The 11,554-nt window shown below is 38.4% G+C and overlaps 1 protein-coding gene across 1 annotated transcript; it reads right to left on the reverse strand.

The window, feature by feature from the left end:
* Window positions 1–5,279: 5,279 nt before the first annotated feature.
* Window positions 5,280–11,134, reverse strand: HDG11 (homeodomain GLABROUS 11). Its single transcript, XM_089629583.1, has 9 exons — window positions 10,375–11,134; window positions 10,186–10,303; window positions 9,847–10,035; window positions 9,272–9,763; window positions 9,063–9,164; window positions 8,313–8,694; window positions 7,191–7,459; window positions 6,737–6,826; window positions 5,280–6,259 (listed from the first exon to the last, which is right to left on the reverse strand). Exons 1-9 carry the CDS (start codon window positions 10,503–10,505, stop codon window positions 5,873–5,875), a joined length of 2,160 nt encoding a protein of 719 aa, XP_089485709.1. The 5' UTR covers window positions 10,506–11,134; the 3' UTR covers window positions 5,280–5,872.
* Window positions 11,135–11,554: the final 420 nt, after the last annotated feature.

Here is an 11,554-nt window from a genome sequence, read left to right on the forward strand (position 1 = left end):
TATCTTTCTCACTCTTTTTTTTTTTTTTTTCAGCTTTCTTAACTTATCTATGAACAGTTCTCATGTTGGAAACCTCAATAAAATCTTCAGGTGTCATCTCTCAATCAAACTCTGGTTGCCAGGAATGTGATCATTGTGAATACGTTCACTCTCTAGTAGAGGTCAGGTATAATTGGCTTCTAATGTCGTGGATTCACTCTTTTTTCTCAAAAGAGAGTGAGATGCCTCAGATAGTTGGGCTCGAACATGTGTATGAGTTTGCTCTTGAACAGAGACTCTTCCTGGTTCAATGCAAAAACTAATCAACTTCGTCTGCAGCTGCAAACAACAAAAAGTTATCCATATAGGATTGAATTTATTCCCAATATCAAATAAAATAGCTAGTAGTCTTATACCTACTGGCTTTTTTTATGCCACGAACTGTTTTTCCGCACGGTATGTGACCCGCTTCTGCTAAACCATCTAGACCGACATGATTCATGCTTTGATAAGGTTCGTGCATGACCCAAGTTGGAGAGCTTTATGAGTAAGACAGACCAAACCGGTTGAGTATATGAGGTTTCTGTTGGTGATCGTCGATTTGAAGGAACTATGTCATCCGTGCACAAACTAGTCGGGAACTGGAACCATTCCCCTAATTAGCCCAAGCCGGGCAAAACCAATAGTAAGTGGCTCATATGAAGAAGGCTGGCCTGAGGCGCGAAACTATCGCCAAACGCCGCTGCACGGTCTTCCGAAAGTAAGCACGTAACATTAAGCTCGCCTCAAATATATTTTTCTTTTCTGTTATATTTTATTACTATCTTAATAATTTTTAATTTATTCAGGAGGTTTAAAATTAGCCCATAAGAAAGAAAATTCGTAAGCCCGTGACATTCTGCTCCCCCTCAAATATATGTGTGTATATATATATATATATATATATATATACATATATTCTTTTCTTATCTCTTTTTTTTATTTATTACCTAAATAATGTTTTGTAGTTTTGTTAGAGTAAACAACATGGAAAACAGAAATCACATACGAAATCAAGAGTCAAACACAAGAACATAAATAACTTCCTGCGCAAGCAATCTAGAGTGATTGAGCGCCGAGAACAGAAAAAAAGATAAATGGCACGAGGAATTTATCTTGGTTCAAATCAATACGATCCTAATCTAGTCAGGGGGTCGAAAACCCTATTGCGATCCACTATCTTCAATATTCGATTAAACACAAGTAGGACAAACCGAGATCCAAAGAATATTTCCCAAAGCTTGATCACAATATGATCAATGCTTGTATACAAGTCTCTCAAGTATTTCCCTGATGAACAAGATCCCAATCTTGCTCTTCTCTCTCTCTAAGAAACTCTCTCTTGAAACTCTCTTCTTTTTTCTCTCTACAACTCACGAATGAACAATTGAACTCTATAACTTTGCTTGCTAAGATGCGGCATTTATACAGTCTCAATTGTTGCGATGCTCGAACCAATTTTGTTGCTCGTAAACGAATTCAACTGTCTCACAGTCTTGCTGACACGTCAAATGACTTTTGCCGCGCACGCGTGTGATGTGGTTGACCACACATTCCACAAGTTTTACATGTAAAGTTTCAAATTAGCTCCTAAGAAAGAAATTTTGTATCACTGTAGTCACAACAGGAATTGATTTTCTAAGTATTGATGATCTTTACAGTAAACTAATCAAGCTGTCTGGAAATGGTCTTGAGCAACATATAATAGCTTCATAAGAGAAATTTCATTTGGTAGACTTAATTAGTTGCAAAATATTAAGAATTGACTCATTATGTGCATTCTATATAAACTAGACTTTTGTCACATTTTTGGACAAAAATATCACTCCAAACAATTTTCTCACCTCTCTATCTCTCAAACTCTCAATTCTAACTCTTTCAGCGACCACCGACATTTTTTTATGATTTCCCTTTGTCAAATTGGAAATATATTCTATGACCTTTACCCTTTATATTATCAAAAAATGAGGAAAATAGCCAATTTAAACGTTTGACATTACTAAATAGTCAACGTTTAGTAAATCTTAAGTAAATAGCGTAAATGATGACATGACCTAATATATGGAAGGAGTTATTTACCTAAGATTTAGGTCTGTAAACATATGAAAGTGACTATTTACCTAAGATTTACAAAACATTAGTTATTTAGCAATGTCAAACGTTTAAATTGGCTATTTTTCTAATGGACCCTTATATTATTGAACTTATTCAATTGAAACATAGAACGCTACATTCTTTACTACACTCAAGCTACCTCAAAAAAACCACCTCTAATTTTTCGAATCCGTGCTTCTCGGCTGCCATCTAATATATAGATTTAAATTAATTTCCACTACCGTTGCCTCCCTTTAGTCCCCCTCCCCATCTTGGACGCCTCATGAAAAAAGTTAAGGTCACTTTGTTTATCAATTTTACTTCAAATTTGGATGTGAAGATCTAAATTGTAATGGGTAAGTGTATTACTTTTGTTATCTCAAACTTTAATACATATTTTGAAATGTTATGTGATGAAAGAGCAAATATTTAATTTTTTTTATTTATAAGTTTATAAAAAATTAGACAAACACTTGAAAAATTGTCAAGTTGTCAATTTAGCTCATCTGTCCATAGTCAGATGTTGTTGGTTGCGGTCATCTGCAGTCGATTGCCGAAATATGCGGCCTTGGACGGTTGACGGCGGAGATATGCGGCCTTCTGTGGTCATCAGCAGAGATCTTGATTGAAGGTTTATGTTTTTCCAACATGTAAAGTGCAAGTAACAACTTGGTATATTGGAGCTTTTTTTTTTTTCTAACACTGCTTATTTTCTAATTTTTATTTTCTGCCAGTTGAGCTTTAGCTCCTATTTAACTTTTTTTTTTTTTTTTTTTTTTTTATTTATATAAAGCTATTTATTTTTAGCTTAGTTGGAGATGAGGCTCTTTTTTTTTTTGTCCTAATAGGAGTTTATCCGGTTTTTCGCATAACATTTGTGATGTACGTATCACGGAGGAGTACTGTTACGCATGTCGTGAGAGAGACGATTGTCCTCCCTTAGTCTCAAAGAAAGTGTCGCTATAGGGTCAAGGCCCGATAATGACAACAAGTTCTTGGATTCCTTAGGAAGGGTCAATCGGGATGGTGGTGTTGAAGGAGATCATCTTCCTTGGTCACGAGGAGATCATGACAATGGGGGCAAGCTCGATAAGGGTCATGATCTCCAAGGAGCCTTGGAAAGAGTGATCTTGGTGGTGATGAGCTTCCGAGTAGCCTCCTCTTGTGGAATGGGGCGATTTGACTCCTTGCATAGCTTTTGAGGTCATTTGGACATGTAGCATAGCTTGGGCTAGAGGGAGGAGGCTGGCCGAGTAAGGAGAGATGGCCGTAAGAGAGGGGGCAAGGCTAGCTGGGTGATGGCCGTACGAGAGAGGGCAATGGTGGTTGGGTAATGGCCGAACATGAGCGATGGCTGGCCAGGTAAGGAGAGATGGTCGTAAGAGAAGGGGGCAAGGTTAGCTGGGTGATGGCAATATGAGAGGGGGCAAGGCTAGTTGGGTGATGGTCGTACATGAGCGATGGCTGGCCGGGCAAGGGGGCAAGGCTAGCTGTACGAGAGGACCCGACCGGGTGAGGGGGGCAAGGGTGGTAGGGTAATGGCCGAACATGAGCGATGGCTGGCCAGGTAAGGAGAGATGGTCGTAAGAGAAGGGGGCAAGGTTAGCTGGGTGATGGCAATATGAGAGGGGGCAAGGCTAGTTGGGTGATGGTCGTACATGAGCGATGGCTGGCCGGGCAAGGGGGCAAGGCTAGCTGTACGAGAGGACCCGACCGGGTGAGGGGGGCAAGGGTGGTAAGGTAATGGCCGAACATGAGCGATGACTGGCCAGGTAAGGAGAGATGGTCGTAAGCGAAGGGGGCAAGGTTAGCTGTGTGATGGCAATATGAGAGGGGGCAAGGCTAGTTGGGTGATGGTCGTACATGAGCGATGGCTGGCCGGGTAAGGGGGCAAGGCTAGCTGTACGAGAGGACCCGACCGGGTGAGGGGCAGGCTGGCCGGAGGAGGGGGCAAGGCTATGTCTCCGTGTTGTTCTCAATTGTGGCTTTATCTCGGGGGTGGTGCCACGAGTTATTTTGCATTTGGAGGGGTCATTTTCCGGTACGAAAAATGATGCTTTAACAAACGAATGAACTATTAGAAGGATGAATGAGCTTTTGCTTGGTCATTGGATCTCGGTTGTTTGAGATTTTCCATCAACATGAGAGTAAAATCAAAAGAGTCAAGTTTGTGCACAAAATTGAGAGTTGACACACTAATGATCTTTATCTAATCCTATTTATAAAGACGACGCAATCTGAAATCTATTTTTGTATTTTTAAAAGTTTTCCGACGTTTGTAATTTCAAGTATTTTACCCTTTTTTTTAAATAAGCTCTTCGTACTGTTAAATAATAAAAAGATGGAGGAAGAACAAATGGAAAATAAAATTGTGCACATTTGTGAATTTTCTTTGATTTTGATTTTCCATACTACTAGAAGAATATAAAACCCACACATTAATAATACATATCGTATTTTCCCTAAATAAAACTTGTTCAAACCCAATAAAGAAAATACTTCAATATGTTTTCCTTGTTTTAGTTCAAAACAAACTTTCTTTTGGGTAAATTTTCTTCCCCACAAGAAAATTTATAGAAATTTTTTAGCCTTTGCACAAGTAAGGATACTACTAAGAAAGAAATATTCTACAAGTAAATACGTACATAATTTCCCAAAAGACACTCTTTCCAGTTATGGCTAGGAAAGGTAAGAAAACATTAACGTCAAAATGAAGAGAAAAAAAGGACTGTAGGTAGATCAAAACTTCAACCTTAGCAAAGAAAAAGGCCAATTTATTGGTACTTAATTATCTAAATTCCAGTTTCGGTCCTATCAAAATCCCAAAGAGAGAGAGACAACGCTTTAAATATTCCCAAGATAAGTGTCAAAGGCATATACAGATAATTTAATGTTTAAGCTGATTATCAATTTATCATTTACTTCTCTTACAGAAATTGAAAGAAAGAGATAAACAGTGGAGCCCACAAAATTTCTTCACCTTCCTGATTATTATTATTGTGAACAAAAAAGCTAACCAATCATCCCAACTGTCTATGTCCAGCCACTATTTTACACAGCTCTTTATTTGTGTTTTTTTTACCATTAACTTGATACCAATTTCACAGCTCACCATCATTCACAAACAAAACCAGCTTTTCATTAAACAAACATAAATAAAAACTGGAACAAATAAGTGAGAGACCAACAGAATTTAAGTCCATTAAACAGGAAGTCAATGCCCGAACCATACAATAAAAATACAAAATTTGTTCTCGTCTTATAGTGAGCCGAAATATGAAACCCCAAAAACCACTCACAAAAATCAAAAATAATATGGTGCGTTCTTGACTCCCTCTTTTTTCAAGACTCCAAACGAAAAAAAAAAAAACAAAAAAATCATAAACAAAAAAAAAAATACAATAACCTTTTTTTTTTGTAGTTGGTGTAAAATGTAATGAAGCTTGGGCAGCAGAATCAGAAGCCAGCAACAGTAGAGAGAGTATCGCAGTAAATTCAAGAGGTTTGAGAAAAGAGTCTCTCTTGATGACAAAGCATTCAAGTTCTTCACCAACCTATAACTCCAAATCCGAGCACCTTTCTCTTCCTCATTCAATATACCCACCAAAAAAGCAACCAGAAGATATTAATCCCCCCCCTCTCCGAAAATTATATATTTATATCATATCCCTATATATATATAAATATATTTTTTAAAATCTGTTGTAGTAGTAACGACTAACTTGTGTGTACGTAGTAGTAATAATAATAATAATAATGATTAGGACGTGGGACACTGCAAGGCGGCTTTGATCTGCTGGACGGTGTTTCCGATGAGGTTGTTGACTGTGGTGACGGACTCGAGGTTGAGCTTGGAGGAGGGGAGGCTGCTGACCAGGATTTGGAAGACGACGGTGACGAGGGACCCGCCGGCGCCGGAGCCGGAGGAGGAGGAGGTGGAGGCCCCGTCGGCGGGGCCCGCGTTGTCGCGGCCGTCCGGGGTGATGGTGAACCCGGACGGGAGGAGGGGGATGTAGGAAGGGTCCTCGCCGCTCAGAGCGATGTTGATGGCCGGGAGGTCCACGGGACAGTACACCACCAGGGACCCCGACGAGTCCACGCAGCTCTCTTGAAGTATCAGCATGTTGCTCTGGCTCGTGTTGAACGCCTTTTTTTTTTTTTTTACAAGTTACGCGCATCGAAAAAAAATATATTAATTTATATGTAAAATAGTCTGTTGTTGTGAAAGTATCATGGGGTTTCATCTCAAAACCAATCGGTAACGAGGATTCCTAAGATAGTCGATGTCAAAGGCGTCATATTTTTTTTAAAAATGTTTTATGTCATTTAATTTGTATCATGGATTAGGATGAAAATAAAACAAAACAAAAAAAACCTCAAAAGGGTTATTTTGTATATCTAAGAAGAAAAAGGTACAGTTTATAACTAAATTGTAATTACATAAATATTATTGTTGATGATAAGTGTATAAGTACGTTCCGGACGCATGACTTGTATTTTTTGTTGTTTTTCTTTCTGTATGTGAATAATTAATAGTTGGGATGATAATAATTAATGAACTGGTATTGTACTATTCTGAAGTTTTTAAGTATTTAGATAATAAGTAGCTGTATGTATGACTTACACGAAGAACAGAAATGCAGTTCCCGGGATGTGATCCATTAGCAATGTGAGTGACTTCTTGAACGGCGTTGCCGTGCGAGAGAACATCCCACTGATAATAATAATAAGGTAATGAATAATTAATTAAGAGTGATTTAGCTAAATATTCGATTTAAAGCTATAGATTTACAAAATAGCCAAATTTATCTAAAATTAGTGAAATAGCCAAAATACACAATAATTTGGTTTTAAATTATTATTTGAAAGTGATAAATTTCTTATAATAATCGTCAAAAATTTTAATATTTGATGTAATTTTTTTTTTAAAAAACAACGTAAATTTGACTATTTTGCTGAAAAGTTGAAACATTGACTAGTTTGCTAATCAATAAGTTTCAAATGACTATTTTGTATAAATTTTCCATTAATTATAATGTGAATGATTATTAAAATGGTAATATTGTTGGAGGACGTACTTGGGGTCGGGTTCGTTCGTCCTTGAAGAAGTTGAAGACGTCTTGGGGGGAGAGGGGGAGCCAGATGGTGGTGGCGGCGGAGAGGACGACGCCGTTGGGCTGGCCGGGGTCGGCGCTCTTGTGGACAGTGATTCTGACTCCGACCTCGTTCATTCCCGACAAAGTCGTCCACCTCTGCCCGCTCGACGCGCTCACGCTCCCGCAAAAGTTGCTCACCATCCTCTGCGCTAGCTTCATCATGCTCCGCTTCCCCTCCGCCGACGGTATCACTACCAACAACCAAACACAAAATCATCATTTTCTTAATACTAATTGGAAAAAAATAAAATTGATTAATTAAAAATTTATGATTTAATTTTGATTTTTTGAAATTAAATATGAAATATTATAAAAATGATTAGTTTGGCGGAAAAATAATCAAGATTTTATAAACCAGAATATCCTCATTTTCTTATAATAAAATAAACATTGATTAATTAGAGCATTCCAAATGCAGTGCTATATATTAAAAAAAAAAATTGATCTTTTGAAATTAAATACGAAATATTATTAAATTGTTAATTTTGCGGCCAAATAACTAAACCAAGATTTCACACTTCAATAGTGAACTAGCCACTTTGGTTGAGTTAATTTGTTGCATTTTCAAATTTAAATTTAGTTAATTTTTAAAAAAATAAGTTTTGCTAGTAATTAGAGTGATAGAATTAATGCCAAAAATAAAATTCTATAAACCAGAATGACAAACATAAAATTATTAATTTTCAGGTCTAATAATTTTTTTTTAACGAGTTTAAATTCCTTTTAACTAGAATGGTATAATGCCATTTGGTTGTGTTTGTTGCATTTTCATGTTTAAATTTAGTTATTATTTTTTTATAAATTTTTCTACTAACTAGAATGGTAGAATGCCAAATTCTTTTTTTTTCTTTTTATATATTAATTTTCAAGTTCAATATTTTAAATAAATAAGTTTAAACTAGTTTCTATGCCAAAAATAAAAAATTTGCTATTGAAGTACAAAAAAAATATATATATAAATATATATATGACATGATAGGACATAATATTTCCATTTCTTCAAAGGAAAATAGTGAAAAGTCAACGGCGGGTTAAAGAAGTTACCGCCGCCGAGGTCGCGGGTTGAGGTGGCGGAGACCATGAGGCAGGCGAGGCGCTCGCACATCCTCTGGAGGGTGGAGAGCCAGCGGTGGGCCCCGAAGGCGGCGCCGGAGTGGACGAGGTCTCGGTAGAGCCGGTGGGTCGGGGCCTTGTCCTCGATCTCCAAGTGTTCGACCCACGTGACCTTCGAGTACCCGTTCGGCATGTCCTGAATCAGACACCCCGACGGCAGGCGGTGGGACCGCAACTGCGGTCCCTCCCTCGGGAAATCGTACGACACGTCAGCAACGGCCCACATTCCTTGCTCGATCTGCTGGCAGTACCGGAGGAAGTAGAACTCCCTCGTCGCCACCAGCGGCGACAACACTTGCAACTCCTCGTGCATCTTAAATTATAATGATAAAAAAAATTAGTATCTAATTTAAAAGAGCAAAGCTATTTGGCACTACTCACTACTTTGAACTATCCACTCAACTGTTGACACGTGGACAAATCGGTCCACGTGCCAACACTTGTGTGGGTAGTTCAAAGTAGTGAGTAGTGATGTAAAGCATTTCCCAATTTAAAATAACTATTATTTAAGGTTAATTGATTAAAAATATTGTAAATTTATAGTAAAGTAGTTATAGTTACGTTGTCAAATAAAATAAAATAAAAATTTGAAAATGATTATTTCACTATTTTTTTAAACTTGATTATTGTACCTTTTGAAAATCAACAAGTACTTATGTTTTCATTATATATGTATTATACCAGCTGCAAAGTGCCGCTATGGCTTCCCAAACCACCGGAGGAGATGACTTCTATCGTCCTCGCCGACGAAACGATTGTCGGAAAAAGCTCAGCCCACTTGTTCTGACCAACAAAAAAAAAAAAGAACATGGATGAGTTGGGATTGAAAAAAAAAAAAAAAAAATCAGTGTGATTGCAACAAATTTTTTTAGTTAAATTAAGTAAATTACGGGGTCCATGAACATGTCGACGAGCGCGAGGCCGTTCATGATAACGACCCCAGAGTCCCGGGAAGCCTCGACGCGGACCCCGGGGCTCTTCATCCCGTTGTTGGCTCGCGGGAAGAGCCGATCGTAGGCGTCGAGGTTAAGGACGTCTTTTCCTATCCCGTCGGGGCGGAGCCAGAGCGGGTCGTTGGTCTGAAGTAGCCGGAGAAGCTCCTCGGTTGCGTTGGCCGCCACGTCAGACATGAGGGACTTGTCCATGTCGGAGAAGCCCGGGTGGTGGTAGGGAAGCTGAGGTGGCGGCGGCGGGTGCATCGAGGAGGAAGACGCTCCGGGAAGTAGGTCCAGGTCCAGAGACGGGCCTCCGGAGAGTCCCACGTGGGCCGCGAAGCTCGCCATTGACAGGTCCAACGACGAAATGTGGATCGGCTGGACCGGAGGGAGCTGGGAAATCGGCCGCCCGATGTACTTTGCCGCTATGCTCGAAACTCTGTCCAGCTTTTTTTATTATTATTGAAAATGAAAGAATAATTAGAGTCAATTTCTTTGAGATGAATAGTTATGTGTGCGTATTTGTGTACCTCTTCTTTGAGCTGGGCGTTTTCCATGCGAAGCTTCTGCTCGTCGAAGTAAGAATCTTCGTTGATCGGAGGACCGCCGCAAGAAGGGCAAATGACGTTCTTCAGAGCCTCTCTGATGGCGATGTTCTCGCATCGGATCTTGTCGTTCTCCGATCTCAGCGCGCAATTGTCTGCTCGTTCATGTTGTGCCTATTTAAAAAAAAAAACAAAAACCAAAACAAAAAATAAATAAATAAATGGAAGTCGCTTTCGTTTCATTTCATCGTCATAATCACACACATGCTTATAATTTTTTTTTATTTTTTATTATTGTTTAAAGATAGAATTAGAAATAAAAACCTTCATCTGGGTCCTTCGATTTTGGAACCAGAATTTGATCTGCCTCGGATGCAAACCCAACTCTCGACTGAGTTGTAATCTCTGCTTCTCATCCGGGTGTGGACATTCCTTGAACATTCTTCTCAACCCAAAAAAAAATTAATAAATAAAGATAAATATATATATCTATGTAGTATTTACGAAACATACCCTTCGAGCTTCTGAATCTGATGAGCTGTGTGACGATGGTAACGCTTCTTATTCCTTCGCTGAGCTTCCGTGGCGTCGTTTTCTCCGCCGCCGCCACCGCCAGAACCACTGCCTCCGCTTTGAAATTCCATTCCCTCTCTCTCTCTCTCTCTCTCTTTCTATTTCCGCAACCAAACAGTACTGATTGTGATTCCACTACTGTGCTTATGTACTGCTAAGCGTTGACAACGGTGATGGAAAATAGTCTTGTGTTGTTTTGCTCATCAGAGAGAAGTTTGTCCACTTCTTCTTATGTATATTTCAATCACAAAACCATTATTTCTCGGAAGAGAACAAAAAAGAGTTCTCTCTCTCACACTCGCGAGAGCGCTTTTTTTGTGATTCCTTGTTTGCCTTGCCTTATATACACACGCACAAATAGAGAAACATATATGTGGGTGTATATATATATATATAGACTGTATGTGTTATATAAACGTCAAAGAAGGATTTCGGTTCTGGGTTTTCGGGGTTTAAGAAGAGAAAACGCGGGATTTTATGAGCTGACTAAATGTATATATATATAGTAAAACATGGGTGAGATTGAGAATTAGATGGGGAAAGAATGAACAACAAAACAAACAACTCGGACAAGATGAAGGAAGAAAAATAAAAATATAAAAAAAAAAGAAAAAATATTTGCGTTATAATTATTTTCTTGTCATCTCATTCTTTGGAGTAGAAACGGTTGCATGATTATAGAGAGAGAGAGAGAGAGAGAGAGAGAGAGAGAGAGAGAGAGTTAAGGGACCGGGAAAAATATAATATCTTTTGGAGGCCTAATTAACTCAACGGAAATGAATTTAGAAAAATAATTAATTGAAATAATAATAATAATAAACAAAAAGCGTATAGCTTTAGCTAAGCTAGCCCAACTTCTTTCTCTTCCTTCAGACTTGTTGTAGCACTGTGTGGTGTAATATTTCTGTGTGTGCGTATATATTTATACGGGAGTAGTTTTCACTGCGTTGCATTGTATTGCTTTGTGTGTGTGTGTGTGTGTGTGTGTGTGTGATTATATTATTATATCATAATTTTTTTAGATTTCAATATTATTATTATTATATAAACTGAACTAACTTCACAAAAAAACTTGAAAATGAAAAAATGAGTTATTTGTGTTTGTTGATGTTAGGAAGAC

This window comes from Urtica dioica, chromosome 10 (genome assembly GCF_054948205.1).
Source record: "Urtica dioica subsp. dioica isolate 48M chromosome 10, U.dioica_male_clone48M_v1_H2, whole genome shotgun sequence".
Taxonomy (NCBI): Eukaryota; Viridiplantae; Streptophyta; class Magnoliopsida; order Rosales; family Urticaceae; genus Urtica; species Urtica dioica.